This window comes from Pteronotus mesoamericanus, unplaced genomic scaffold (assembly GCF_021234165.1).
Source record: "Pteronotus mesoamericanus isolate MK-2021 breed Mesoamerican mustached bat unplaced genomic scaffold, CSHL_Meso_final contig_657, whole genome shotgun sequence".
NCBI classification, from domain to species: Eukaryota; Metazoa; Chordata; class Mammalia; order Chiroptera; family Mormoopidae; genus Pteronotus; species Pteronotus mesoamericanus.
The window spans coordinates 23,019,419-23,034,634 of NW_026555229.1; the positions used below are offsets into that span (position 1 = coordinate 23,019,419).

Sequence of the window (15,216 nt, forward strand, 5' to 3'; positions counted from 1 at the left end):
AGTAACAAATCAGGAGATCTCTTACATACATGATGTCATCAGCCATCATCCACCCCGGCCTCAGGTTTTAATCTAAAACACACTTCATGCATTTCTGTCCACTCATCCATTTAATCATCCATCCACGCATCCATCCATCCACCCACCCATCCACCCGCCCATCATCCATCCTTCCATCCATCCATCCATCCATCCACCCATTTAATCATCCATCCATCCATCCATCCATCCATCCATCCTCCTCCTCCACCACCCTCATCCATCCTTCCATCCATCCATCCATCCATCCACCCATTTAATCATCCATCCATCCATCCATCCATCCATCCATCCTTCCATCCATCCACCCACCCATCCACCCGCCCATCATCCATCCTTCCATCCATCCATCCATCCATCCACCCATTTAATCATCCATCCATCCATCCATCCATCCATCCTTCCATCCATCCACCCACCCATCCACCGCCATCATCCATCCTTCCATCCATCCATCCATCCATCCACCCATTTAATCATCCATCCATCCATCCATCCATCCATCCATCCTTCCATCCATCCACCCACCCATCCACCCGCCCATCATCCATCCTTCCATCCATCCATCCATCCATCCACCCATTTAATCATCCATCCATCCATCCATCCATCCATCCATCCTTCCATCCATCCACCCACCCATCCACCCGCCCATCATCCATCCTTCCATCCATCCATCCATCCATCCACCCATTTAATCATCCATCCATCCATCCATCCAATCATCCATCCATCCTTCCATCCATCCACCCACCCATCCACCTGCCCATCATCCATCCTTCCATCCATCCATCCATCCATCCATCCACCCATTTAATCATCCATCCATCCATCCATCCAATCATCCATCCATCCTTCCATCCATCCACCCACCCATCCACCTGCCCATCATCCATCCTTCCATCCATCCATCCATCCATCCACCCATTTAATCATCCATCCATCCATCCATCCAATCATCCATCCATCCTTCCATCCATCCACCCGCCCATCCACCCGCCCATCATCCATCCTTCCATCCATCCATCCATCCATCCACCCATTTAATCATCCATCCATCCATCCATCCATCCACCCATTTAATCATCCATCCATCCATCCATCCAATCATCCATCCATCCTTCCATCCATCCACCCACCCATCCACCCGCCCATCCATCCATCCATCCATCCATCCATCCATCCATCCATCCACCCATCTAATCATCCATCCATCCATCCATCCAATCATCCATCCATCCTTCCATCCATCCACCCACCCATCCACCCGCCCATCCATCCATCCATCCATCCATCCATCCATCCATCCATCCTTCCACATATTCCACAATGTTTCTTGAAGGCTGACCTGGTGCTGGGGGCACAGTGGTGGCCTAAAGCAGATTAGGGACACTTTTTATCATGAAACTTCCAGAGACTCCAACCAATTTGCCTTCAACATCTTTTATTTCCTATTCTGCAAAGATACAAAAGTTTAAAATATAGTGTGGTTGGTAGGATACCCAGGTGGCCCCCAAGCTTTGCACCCTTTTGTACCCGTGTCCTCAATGTTCTCTTTCCTTTGAATGTAGCAGAATCTGTCAACATGACAGACTGTCACTTCCACAATGAAGTCATGTTTTGAGGCACAGGAGATTTATAGATGCCCTTAAGGTTCCTAATCAGTTGATGTGGAGTCATTCAAAAGGGAGGTTCCACCAGGTGGGCCTGCCCTAATCAGGTGTGTCTTTAGAGGGGTCGGAGGTTCACAGCAGCAGAGGTTGTCCTGCTGCCCTGGAAAACAGCGCACACATGATGTTCGCTGCCTACAGCTGGGCCCGCGCGGCAAGGATCTGAGGAGAGCCGCTAGGAGCTGAGGGCGCTGGTTGACAGCCAGCAAGAAAGTGGGGGCTTCTGTCCAGTGACCCCAGGAACTGGGGAGAGTTTGGGCAGCAGGTGCAGGGGGCCATGAGAACCCATGTGAGGCCTCGAAACCGAGGCGGTGCTGAGTAACGGTGAGGTCACGGGATGGGAGGGTGCCCGGAGCAGAAGGAGAGAAAGAGTCTCGGGGAGCTGTGCCTGTCGCTCACCACTTGATCCCGGCACAGGGCACCTTCTGTATGGCCTGCTCCGAAGCCCCCTGGGTCCCAGCTACCACATTGGGATAAACGCTGCTCCCTCCTCCCCCCTCCCCAGCCCCTGCAAGAAGCGCAGCCTCAGAGAAGGACATAACTAATGTGGGACCTTCCTTCTGCCACTTGCCACAGTGTCCCTGGGTGGCCCGCACCATCATTTTGGGCCTCACAGAATTTTCTCTTTGGAAAAACAGGGCTCCAGGGCCTCCACAGCTGCGGTGAGGATCAATGCGGCCATTCAGGGACCCGCCAACACCGGCCCCTTTGTGCCACCTTCGCCTCCGCCTCCGCTCTGCTCGCCGGCGCTCGGCGCTGCACCCTATGAGCAGACTCCCCTCCCCCGCTCCTTGGCCTTCACACAGGCTTTGTTGACACCAGCCATTCACACGGGCTTCTTTGTCATTTCTGCCTGGGTCTATATGGTTGGAAAATACTAGTCTGGAACTTCCAGATCAGGGTGTCAGACCTGCATCAAAATCACAGAGTTTTCGTGTGAGAAGCACTGCTGGCTGACCCTTGCCCTTCCCAGAGCCTAGAGCCCTGTATTCTTTACAAGCTCTGGAGAGCGCTGAAGGGCACTGCCACGCAAGGGCCGTTCGACCCTTCGCGAGGTGGCCAAACCCCTTGGAGACTCTTGCAGCTCTTCTAACAGAGGGTGCGCCTTCCGTGGAAAATGCCCCCTTGGCCCTTCCCGCCGTGGCCGGGTCTTCATCAGGCAGGACTCAGAGGCATACGAACTCACCTCCCCAGTATTCTCTTGCCAACAACAGAATCCGCAGGTGGCGACGGAACAGGGTCAGTGCTCAGTGAAAACTGCATCCAGTTCACGGCCAATTTGGTGACTAATCTCTGAGTTGCTTGGGGAATGGGAATTGCCCTGAGCCAAGCATATAGAAGGTCATAAGTCCCTCACACCTGCTGGTCACAAGTAACCTGGACCCGCAGACCACGTCCTCAAGTCGTGGTTCTGAGGCAGGCTTGGGTATGGCAGAAAAAGGCATGCTGGCGCCTAAACACCAATGACAACCGGCTTTTATGGAATGCTGTCTCCCAGCCCCTCCTGAGCTCAGCCCTCTGTGTAGTTTCTTGCCCTTGATCCCCCCAGCAACCCTATAAGGTAGATGTCATTGGGGTTCTCAGGAACACAGATAAGAAAATTAAGGCTCGAGGAGGTCAAGAAACTTGCCAAGTTCACTCGGCTAGCAAGACCCCAGACAGACTCAGTCCAGGGCCCTCGCTCTGGGTCGCACGGCCGCCTCTCGCCTGTGGGCTCCCCTCCCCTGGGTCCCTGGTTTGGTGCCAGTGTGGGCACGGCCGCCCTCCCACCCCCAGTCTGACAGAAGGCAGCCAGAACGCCGCCCGCCAGGCCTCCGGAGACTCAGCTCCAAACGGCCCAATCAAGTCGCACTCAGCTTACAATAACACATCCGCAGTGACATTATCTAGGAGACCTCGATCACCAGATGTGCCTCCAGATGCTACAAAACGAACTTCACGCCTCCGACCGCTCGCCCCTCTTCGGACCCGGCCCTCTGGCCACCAGCCCCCGCGGCAGGCCAGGCCAGGCCAGGCCAGGGCCGGAGGAACGCGGTGAGCGGGCAGCCTGGGACCCAAGGGTTGAGGCATCTTTTGCATCTTGGCTTCCCCTCCTCCTGCACTTGGACCGAGGCTGCCAGCCACTGTCAAGGGAGGCGAGTGGCCGAGGCAGCAGCAGCAGCAGGCAGGCCGGGGCCCCTGACCGGTGCGGGGTGCGGCAAGGGCAGCAGGAATATTCACTGCGAAGCGGGCTTTCCTCAACCCGCCCGACTGGGGGCGCGGAGCCTCCACCCGGCCGGGCCGCCAGGCGGAAGACTTCAGGAGGGAAAGTGGCACTCTGAAGACTGATCTGGCTAAATGTCCTCGGCCGGGTTCGGGGACGGGTCAATTGCTGCACACCTTTTGATAACAGCGAGAAGAAAGGGGGTGTTGTTTACCTCTTCTTGGGTCTCAGTGCCCCCCATCCCCTGAGTAATGTTACCGTCACGCCCAAGCACATCGGACTGCAGGGCTTTATTTCATACGGCCGGAGGGCTCACCCCACACACTGGGAAACACCCCCAAAGCCCGGAGGGGCCAGCAAGCCCTGCGGGGCTGTGAGCTGAAGGGAGGGCGTGGGGGCGGTGAGCCCCCCGCCGGCCCCGCCCGAGGGCAGCCTCCGGGCTGCTGCTGGGGAGGGCAATCCAAAGGCCGGGCTCTTAATGAGTCAGGGCATCCAAGGGCAGGATTCAGGGAGGCTGAGGCAGCCAGAGTGTGTGAGGCCAATACCAAAGAAGAGCAAAAGCAAGGAAAGAGGGTTCTAGCAAACTGCAAGTGGTCCTTCAAGTACAGACTGGCTGAGTACAGATTTGCACGTGCTTGAAAGCAAAACTACCTGAACCCAGGAGAACTGCCAGAAATTAGCGGGGTGCTCCCAGGACCTCGCCCAGAGCCGGAAACGGCCCACGTTCCCACTGGCCCCGGTGGGAAGATCTCGGATACGCGGGCGTTGGGTAGAGTCCTCCCGAGGGTAATCGGGCCTGGGCTTCTCGGCCTCCACAGGTGAGCATTTCTGGCTGGGTGTTCTCTGCTGTTGGGGGCACAGGGCTGTCCTGGCCACTGCGGGGTGCCCGGCAGTGGCCCCGGCCTCTCCCAGCAGGCACCAGGCCCATCTGCCCCCAGTTGTCACACCCGAAGGGGCCTCCAGACACCATCGACTACCCCCTGGGGAACCCGTGCCTGACTGAGCACCACCGCCTTGACCGAAGTCCGCTGTTCGCGCCTTGAAAGCGCAAACGGTTTTCAGGCAACAGCCACGTGTCCATCAGAGGTCGAGGTTCTTTAAAGGAACGCGACATAAACCTCTGCTGGCCCCAGGGGCCTTGGCTGGGCTACAAGCATATGCAGTTTTTAAGGGTTCACCTGAGGAAATGACCCAAACGTCCATCAACGGATGAACGATACAGACGATGGAATATACACATACACTGCAGTATTGTTCAAACTTAAAAAAGAAAGAAATCCTACCATTTGCGACAACTCAGATGAAGGCAGAAGATACTATACGGAGTGAAATAAGCCAGTCACAGAGGGCAAGCACTGCAGGAACCCGCTCCCACAAGGTGCGCAAGCGAGGTGGATGCATAGACGCGGACAAGGGAGCGGTGGCTGCTGGGGGCGGGGGCGGGGGAGGCGTGGCTCCAGGGGGTACAAGGTCCGCTGTGCCCAGCGAGTGAGCAGCAAAGACCTGCTCTTCAACCGTGCCCCCAGCGACACCGTGCCACTGCACCCTTACGATGTGCTAACAGGATGATCCCATGGCACATGCTCTTACCACCAAAAACGGGAAAGAGCAGCCCACAGAAGAACGCAAGGGAATTTTAGAGACGACGGGTCTGTGTGGCACTGCGATCGCAGCGGCGGTGTCATGAGCGGGTTTATGGCCAAACTCGTCCACACGCGCAGGTTAAATATGTGAAATTTTTGTACATCAAACAAAATTAAACATTGAAGTTCACCATGATTCTCCTGTTCAGCCAGAAAGGAGCACCACTAGGTAAATCCAAAAACAAAACAAAACAAACCAAAACAGGGTAAGAAGGGAGGGGGAATGAAGATGGCAGCAGCTTTGGGAAATCCTGAGAGGCGTGGCCGAGTGGCAGGTGCCAACCACGGCAACTTCCCGGCCCTGCTCACGAAGGAGGGCCTTGGGGGCTGTCAGCGATGGGAAGACAGACAGGGGAGCCTTGGCTGACGTGCCCGAGCCCGAGCCCACCGTCAGAAAGATCCCCACAACCACGTAGGAGATGCCCACTTACATGCAAACCCGGGGAGTGGCCAACACATCCCTGAGTTCCACGTGGCTTTCCTTGCCTGAGCTGGTGAGGCCGCCCCGTTCTGCTTCCTAGGCATCTCACAGCATGGCCAGACCCCAAATACGGGTCCATCCATTTGCCCAGTTTGTTGTCTGAAATTTATCAGCTGAGTGTGCCAAGGAGAAAGGCCCCGGAACGCTGTTATTAATAGCTGGGGCGTATCGGAGACAGCAGGGGTCGAGGTTTGCAAACACGAAGACCAGGATACTCGGCACCCTGACCGCCACCAGCTTCCAAGCCTCGTTGCCTTTCAGTGCAACCGGTCAGCTCAGCGGTCCTTTTCCAAACGGCGTGAGTGGGAGCACGAGTGTGGCCAGGCCACCAGCTGGCTGGGCCACGGCGCTGCTCGATGAGGGGCTGCGTCTCAAGCGCGGACACAGCTCAGGACCAAGGCTGCAGCTTTAGAAACACCCCCACCTTAGATCTCAAACTCCCCTCAAGCAGACTTGAAGGTCCTCCTGGGAAGGACTTGAAATACATAAAGTTTTTACAGAAACAAAACCTCCGCAACTCACTCGTAGGGGAGAGGCAGCCAGTCACTGTGACCGAGCACCGTTGAGTATTGAGAGCTCACTCCGGCGGCTGGGCTCATTTTTCAAGCCATCGAGTGCTTTATGGACAGAGAGAGCCCCGGCAGGTTCACCGATGGCCTTGGGGCCTGCGAGAGGCATGGGGTCACTGGGCCAAGTCTAACAGGACCCAGGGGCTGTTAATTGGACTCTCTCATCAGTTCAGCTTGGAAATGGAGCAGGGAAGTTGCCTTTTTCCTGGGGTTTCCCATCTAAATGGCGCTGACGGGCTCCAGGGGAATAATCTGAACAACTCAACGGAGGCGGAATAGTTTCGGTTCTGAAATGTTTTCTACTACAAGGAGAGAGCTGGGAACTCAGAGAGACGGGAAGCGGGGACCCGGTCTGCCCCTGCGCCACTTCTGCAGTCGCGGGGAGGCCCACCCAGAGGGCTGCTGCGCGAGGGCCGCGGCCCGTTTTACCAAAGGACTCAGCGTCCAGGCTGCATTCCAGGGGCGGACGCACCCCCCGCGCCGTTGGCTGTCACCGCAACGCCGGGAGGGGGTGGGGCCACAAAAAAGCTGTGGCTGCGACTGTCACTAGGCTTGAAGCTTTTTACAACCCCCTGCAAAGTGGCATTTTACCACATTGATGTCTTACGCGTTGCCCTGGGAGTAAATGGAGTTTCGTGCGTGAAAGAAAAAACGGGGACACAAGAGCTGCTCTTTGCCGTTTAGGGTTTAACATGCAGCCATGAGCACTTCCGTCAAAGGCCGGAGGATGTGATTCAACAAGTCTGTCTCTCTCTGGAGGACCAAAAATAACCTCGATGAAATTATGCAATTCTGTCCCCATCCAATTAATTACTTGTGAATAATCACATCTCTGGTTTCTTTCAATTATATACTAATTGCACACCTTTCGCTGTGGTTGATCAGGCGATGAACTAATGAACAACTATTACTGAATTTAATTAACACCATTATTTCTGTGGCCTTTCTATCTGTTGTGAGCATGGAAATTCACAATCCCAGGGCTGGAACCGGAAGGAGCCTGCCTTGCACCTTGCAGAACAGGTTCTCCCGCTGCCCTGGGGTAAGGAAGCCAGTGTGGGGGACAAAAGGCCTGGAGAAGCTGCCAGCATTCATGGGAAGCCTCGCCTAATAATAGCCTCAATATTCAGAAAGGTTACTTTTTCATCACATGCTAGCCATTTGCATGTTGCGTCTTTCAAGAGATGGGTAAGTGAGCTATAGGGGGAGTTGGCTGCAACGCCATTCATAATTTATTCCATGTACAATAGAGAGTGATCAGGTTTCATACGTGTTTACTGTCTGAAAGGTAACTGCTTGTGGCTTATCCCAGTTGCAGAATACAAATATGTTTCAAGAGTCATTTGTTTATCTCATCTTGACATTCTAAATCCCTGAAGTTCCTTTTCCCCCCACAATTGTAGTCCCTGCCTGAAAATTTGAGCTCACTCTCAAAAAAAAAAAAAAAAAAAAAAAAAAAGACATTCTTACTGGCCTAACTTAAATCATTCTATTTTAACTCAATCAAAGCAAACCGTAGATATTCTGCTAACACATCAGGAAACAAACAGGAATTTGTTTTTAAAGACAGATGATTGCAAATTTACAGCACTCAGAATATTTAACTCACAGAAATGTGCTGCATTACTACATGTGGATACAAATAACCCAGCTCTCTGGAGTGCTAATAAATGTTTGCAAATTCAGACATGTGTCATGTGTAAATCACATCCATCCAATATGCTTCTCCCCGCCCCGCATTTCAAAAACTGAACTAAATTACAGAATGCGAAAGTCTCTTCCGCGTCCCCCGGGAACAATGACAAACAAATGATTGATTTACTAACGCAGACGGAGCACCGGAGCAGTCGGCCCCCTGAACAACGCGTCCGGCCCCCCAAACCAGGCGTGCGCCCCGGCTCCCCGCCCCGTCCGGCCATACCTCATGTCCGCTGGCCGCCCGCTCGGCTGCCCTCAGGCCTTGGTACATGTGGATGACACACGCCTTGGCTCTCCTCTGGGAGGGGAACCAGTTCTTCTTCACGAAATCCATGACCATCACATGGTTTTTCAACTCTGTACTAAAGGCTTTTATCTGGAACGTCCGGTGCACAGCCACGTCCGCGTGGCGGGCAGCATACCCGTTCGGGCGCGTTTTTGTAGGAATTCCAGGGTACTGCATGATACTCGCAATCTTGTGACTTCGGCCCGCGAGCCTGGCAGACACAATTTTCTTTGTTTAATCCAGGTATTGAGTGCGGCAGGAGGGACTTGGGAAGGGCCCGGCTCTGAGCTCTCCCGGTGTTTTCCAGCTCCAAAGCTCCTTGTCCCCATTCCTTGGCTGCCAAAGGTGCAGGGAGTGTATGTGGAACTCTCGACGGCAACCTTTACGGGCCATAAAGAGGGGCCTTGCTGCTGTCCGTCTGTGTTCTCTGGTCACTCGAGGTCTCCTCTGATTTCAAAGACACATTTCTCTTGCCTGCCGCGTTCACCTTCTGAACGCAGAGTTCGCCTGGGTGCAAGGAGGCTCCCTGTGTGTTCAGCCTCAGGCCCTCAAATCCAAATAAATTATTTGTAGGACGCCGGACAAAGGGGCCAGAAGTGATAATTGTGGCTTTTCACAGTCCCTGCTTTCTCCTGCCAGGACGGAAAGAAACAAGGCAGGCTCCTGCGGCACAAAAGCTGACCTCAGCCTTGGGAAGATAAGAGGCGCATTCAAGTGACAAAAGGGACTCAGCACAGGAGCCGCTGCGGTGGCAGCAGCGAGTGGGCCTTAGAGGGACCATCTGGGGCGGGGGGGGCCGTGTGCCACCCAGTGGGGGCGACGCACTGGCTGACACAGAGTTCCAGCCCCCCGCCAACCATGAGATGTCCCCTCGCCACCCTGAGCGAGGGGTCCCATGAGAAAAATGGAAATATGAGACCTGTCCAGAAAGTATCCATCCAAGTACTATGAAAAACAGAGACATACACTGAAAAAGATACAAGATACAAGAAACACTGTACACAGGACAGTGACACCTCGGTCCCTTTCAAAGCAGCTACCTAGGGACCTCACACAGTTCTCCCAGTCGCCATCAGCTGCCCCGTCATGTTTTCCTGAATCTCATCGACAGACTGAAATCTCTTCCCTTTCAAAGGTGATTTTAGTTTTGGGAAAAGCCAGAAGTCGCAGGGCGCCAAGTCTGGGCTGTTGTGGGGCTGCGTCACCTGGGGGATTTGCTGTTCCACCAAAAAACTCAACACAAGCCATGACGCGTGAGCGGGCGTGTTGTTGTGGCAAAGCTGCCAATCACCCGTTGCCCATGGCTGCAGCCTTCTGAATCATGTGAATAGTTTCCGAAGAGGAATGTTGAAGCATAACACAAAATTTGATGCAGATTCGTTGCTCTACTCACTCAGTCACTTGGAATATGACAGCCACACAGTACACGTGCTCACTCAACAGTGTTTACCGCCCCCACTGACTAGTACAGTGAAGTCGCCATTGTTCACACACGTGCATTCCAGTCCCCGGTCCTTGGCTGCCAGGTGACATCGATGTCGTGCAAACCTTTCTCGTTATATTAACAATGACTGGACTTTTCCGGACAGGCCTCATCATAATACCCGCCACTCACAAGGGCATTGGGGAGATCAGGGGAGAAAAGTTGTGAGAAAAGAGCAGCAAGCAGCCATCACGCGCGTCATCGTCTCCGAAGCACAGGCGTGTGTTTTCTGCCCCAGGTGTTTTGCACTGGGCTCTCTGTGCGAGTAACACGGTGCAGCTTCGACGGTGCTAAAAATGACTGGGTTCACATTTTCAAATCACTCAGAAATGCAAATGCATGATATGCTCCCCCTCGTTTTATTCTGTGGTTTGGTACCACACCTGTTCACACAGGGCGGGAGAAATAACAGACCTTGGTTTGAGGGACTGGGCCGGGAGGGCAGGCGCCCTGTATCAGAGTCCGGGCTCGCGGCCCTGCTCTGCAGGCAGCTGACTCTGACTTTAGGCAAAGATGCCTCGGCCACTAATCCTCCCTCCCCACCTTGAAAGCCCCGGGGGCAAGAAAATGAAGGAGCCATTGCAGACGACTCTACAGGACACAGAGCATGGGTCCTCGGCCCCGAACGGCCCTTCCTGCTGCAGGCGGGGCTTGGCTGGGATGGAGCGGGGCAACGCCAGACTTCCCCTGTTGGGGGCAACAGAAATGGCGAAGCTGCAAACGAAATCGGAGCAGGAGGTGGAACACACTTTGCAGATAACTTGGGCCAACGTTTTCACTTGAGTGGGGAGACAACAGACCCACGAGATTAGATGCCCGTCCAGGGTCCCACAGCAAAGCGGGCTTTGCTGCCCCTGAAGCAGAACACCGTCCATCTCTGCCTGTGGGTCTCCCAGGGATGACAAGGGCACTGTGGAGACCCAGTGGATGGCCACCATGATTCCCACAGAAACGCAGCACAGCCAGGGTTCGAGACCAAGTCGCTGCTGGCTGCTGGCCAGAGCTCCCTCTCTAGCACAGACACCATCCCAGAACGGGGCGCTCCCTGATGCAGACAGCTAGGACGAAGGTCAGACCGTGACACCATCCGAGGTAGACAAGGACAGCAAAGGCGGAGGGCATCTGTTCCGCTGCCAGGGGCGGGGAAGCGGGCCTGACCTGGGCGGGGGATCCGTGCGACATTCATAAGCTATGATTCAGGAAACTATTGAAATGCAGGTTTTTAATGCCAGATACCAGCTACAGCCCCATTGAGCACCCAAAGGGCAGAAAGCCAGTCACACCGACCATCCCAAGAGAATGGCGCCCCGTGGTGTCCCGTCAGGCACCCGTATTGCCTGAAGAGAACGCTCCAGTCCACCCTGAGCCCTGTTCCTCCCCACCTGCGCCCCAGGGCAGCTGGCCTGCCTTACAGGACACCTGTTTCTGGCCCCGACTCATTGGCTGGGGGGGCGGGGGGGCAGGCACCTGGCCTGCCCAGAGCCAATCACAGTCCATCCTGGAGGACCCCAGCCCCGGAACCGAGCGCAGGCGGTGGCCGAGGCCGCGGGGCAGAGCACACCAGCATGGGTGGGGGTGGCGGCTGCCACGGGGTGAGATGGGGGCTTCGAGTGGGCATCTCCCAGCTGTTCTAGAGCCCTGGTTCCTGCCTGTGGGGCCAATGCCATGCTCGAGTGTCTGTACTCTTTCTCCTTCAGGCTTAAGCTACTTGAGTCGAATGTCTGTCACTTGCCACCAAGAGAATCTGGGCTGGTCCTTGACAACACATTCATTTATCAACCAGAGAGACAGGACATGCTTCCGTGGGGCAGGCACGATGCAGGCACCCGAGACTCACAGTTGAAGGGACACGCCACGAGGAGGTCAGGCCCCACGGAGGGACAGCCCTCGGCGGGCGCGGCTCCGTAGAGCACCTGAGAGCTTCTGCTGAGGGCGACTGGCAGCAGGCTGGTGGAGGCCCCGAGAGGCCCTCCCGGAAAGGACGTGGTGTCGTGGTGTGAAGGACCCCTGGGGCGCTGCCGCCCACTCTCCATGGCTGGCAATCCGCGGCAAAGGTCAACAGTAGGGCATCATTTCTCCCTCGCTGTGCATACATTTGTCACAAAACAGCCACAGCCGAGAACGGGCAGGCATTTACTAACGCCGCGTTTACTGCAAATAGCCATCGCTCTTTACGGAAAACGGCTCTGAGAGTCCTTTGCTACCCTTATTTAAACCTAAGAATTCAGTCAGCTGCGTGAGTTTTATCTCTGACCTTATTAACGTCCTGCAGAAGGTCCTATGTAATTTACCTCAATTGGTCCCTGGGGTGATGGACAAAAACTGTAACATTGTTAGCAATTGCAATCCAGTGACTCTGAGTCAACACAAACGAGCCTTGAATGTGTTTTAGCGTTGAAATACACGTGAAATTAAGCTCTTCCTTCTCCCCGGCCCCTGATCCGAAAGGCAGGGCTGAACAGGAGACACAGCACTGTATTTAAATAATGAATTATTCAAACAGAAAAGGGACTTGCAGGGACCTGATGCCAGAAATTCATGCCTCTGAATTCTTAATCTGTCCTCCAATGGGATTAGCATTTACGACTATGAAAGATGTCCTAATTATGCAGAGTTTCAGAGCTGATTTTCTGCAGGGCTTGCGCGGAGATCTGGAAAGCATTAGGCAACAATAAAAACAGATGACTATGAATTTCTGAATTCATAACTTGGTTTCCTTTTGGGGGGGAAATGACATTTTTATTTATGGGTGCTCCTCTCAGGAGGTGGGAGCCGTCTTTCTCTCCCCGGGGACTCAGTGCCTGCGCTGTGACATCCATACCTGTGGCACTCAGGGGGCTGCCGGACGCAGACCTTGGGCCGTGCGTTTCTCCGGCTCTTAGTCCGCCCGCCCCCACCCCCGGCTGGGGTTCTAGAACCGAACGAAAGGACCGAGAATAACGCGGTTGGGGGGGGGGGACCCGCACCCTGAGAGCACCCTGAGGCTGGGAGAGCACGCGGTCGCCTGAGGAGGTCGCCACCTTGGCGCTGACTCAGCTGCACTGCGCGGTGACCGTGACGCCGCCGAAGAGGCGCAAGCATCTCAGCGGCCCGCCGCCCGTCCCCGGCCAGTATTTGGCCAATGGACAGAGGAAAGGAAAAGCTATCATCCCCCTTTTCTTAAACGAATACCTTCTCCTCTTCCGTAAATGGGAAACTTTTCCCTGTTTTTCATACAAATGTTTGGAAACGATGATAAACTGGTATTTTTTAACTTTTCAAAAAAGAGTGGCACAGACGGTATTGCACAGCTACCCACAGGGTTCGTTTTCTCCCCCCTTTTTAAAAATTGTCTCTTACTGATTATGCTGTTACAGTTGTCCCGATTTTCCCCTTGGGCCCCTGCACCCAGCACCGCCCCAGGCCACCGCCCGCCCTTGCCCATGTCCATGGGTCATGCGTGTAAGTCCCTTGGCCGCTCCCTTTCCTACGCGCTTCACATCCCCAAGGCCATTCTGCAGCTTCCCGCCTGCACTTCCTCATCCCCCGGCTCTCACCCACCCCCACGCCCTCTTCCCACCTGGCGACCAACAGAACGTTCTCCGCTTCCATGATTCTGTCTCTGTTCTTGAAATTTTGAGGACACATCAAACTCAATTTGCCACTCACATCCTGGGACAGTTTTGCCCAAAAGGACACCAAGCGTGAACACAGACACCAGCCGGGCTGCGGGCAGCACGGGCAGGGACCTAGCGCTCTGGCCCAAGGGCAGACGCTCCACTCGCCACATTTTTCCTTCTCACAAATGCACTCCCTGTCCCCCCGGCCTCGTTTGCTTGCTTGTACCAATGGATAGCTCAGTGAGCGCACCTGAAATCCAGTACCAACCTGGGAGATACCCGAGGCCCAGGGAAAACCACGGGACCAGCACCAGCGGATGGTGCAGCCGATGGCGCAGCCGCCGCCAACCTTCTGGACTGGGCCCGCCAGCCCACACGCCTCCCTCCCCTGGGACAGCAGTGGGGGCTGCAACCAGACCCCTCAGCGCAGAGCGGTGGGGCCCTGTGGCAGGGGTCTGGACCCAGGCCACAGCTGACACCACTGAAAGACCATGCACGGTGTCGGCCAGGCCTGCGCCCCACGCTGGGTGGCCTGTCCCCTTCAGGAGGGGCTTTCCATGAGCCCGAGAGGGTCGTTCACTTGGTTCAAAGGTGATAACCTAAGAGTCTCCCCCACATATGGAGGAAACACGTGTGGCCAATGGGCCGTCCTCACACTGAGACCAACAACAGGGTGGGCAGAGTCTTGGTTTTCGACTTACCTGTCCCCGGTCCCCTGTCAACAATCATGCCCCAGGCACACGAAGACACCCATAAAGGTGTGTGTGTTCCAGGTATGTTTTCTGAAAGTAACACCGGCCCAATACTATGTACCTTTCAGATCATTTGAATCCTGTCCCCAGGCACCTTGGTGTCCCTCTGCTCTGGACGGGGTGGGTGTCAGAACCTCCGCCAGGTACCCCGACTTTGGCTCAGTGCCTTCCTCAAGACAGAATCCCTGGAAACGCGGGTCCCATGCGCTAACATGCTAACAAAGGCATCTGCACGCAGGGCTCGGAGCAAGTCCCGCGTCGAAGGGCTCTGGCGAAGGCCGCCCGCCAGCCCTGGGCACAGAACGCGGCCACCATCCACCGCGCCTGCTGTGACTCAGAAGCCTGGGGCCTCATTCGAGGGTGCACCTGAGGGTCAGCCTCCCCCTCCCGGAGGCCCCGGGTGAAGGCCTGTCAAACACGAGGGCAGATCCCAGGCAGGCCGCGCGGGCCACACTGTGGGCTTTCCTCAGATCACAACCTGTCTTCCAGGGGATATGAGCCTGAGGAAGGTGTCATTTTGCACACACGCTCAAGGAGTCTCAGGCTATTTCCCCTGAATCAAAAACACATGAAGGGGGAGCGTAAATGTGGGCCTGTCGGGTACACATTCGCCCCAGCATTACCCAGCAGCGCCCCAGTCTAGGCGCCGCGGCTTGGGCACCAGTGAGGGGAACAGGCTCGCAGCATGAGCTCCTCTGTCCACCGTGTCCCCGAAGCTGGCTGCACAGGGCACCTGAGCCTCACCTGAGACCCCCCCGCCAGCAGGCAGGGCACGGGAATTGTTGCTGAACGA

The 15,216-nt window shown here is 55.4% G+C and overlaps 1 protein-coding gene across 1 annotated transcript in view; it reads right to left on the reverse strand.

Annotated features, from left to right (window-relative positions):
• CUNH10orf90 (chromosome unknown C10orf90 homolog) overlaps positions 1-8,659 on the reverse strand; it is a 149,489-nt gene extending 140,830 nt beyond the window's left edge. Inside the window, exon 1 of the mRNA XM_054581789.1 lies at positions 8,527-8,659. Coding sequence (XP_054437764.1) covers positions 8,527-8,643 — 117 coding nt within the window. The 5' untranslated portion in view covers positions 8,644-8,659. The remainder of the gene's footprint in view (positions 1-8,526) is intronic.
• Between the last annotated feature and the right edge of the window lie 6,557 nt (positions 8,660-15,216).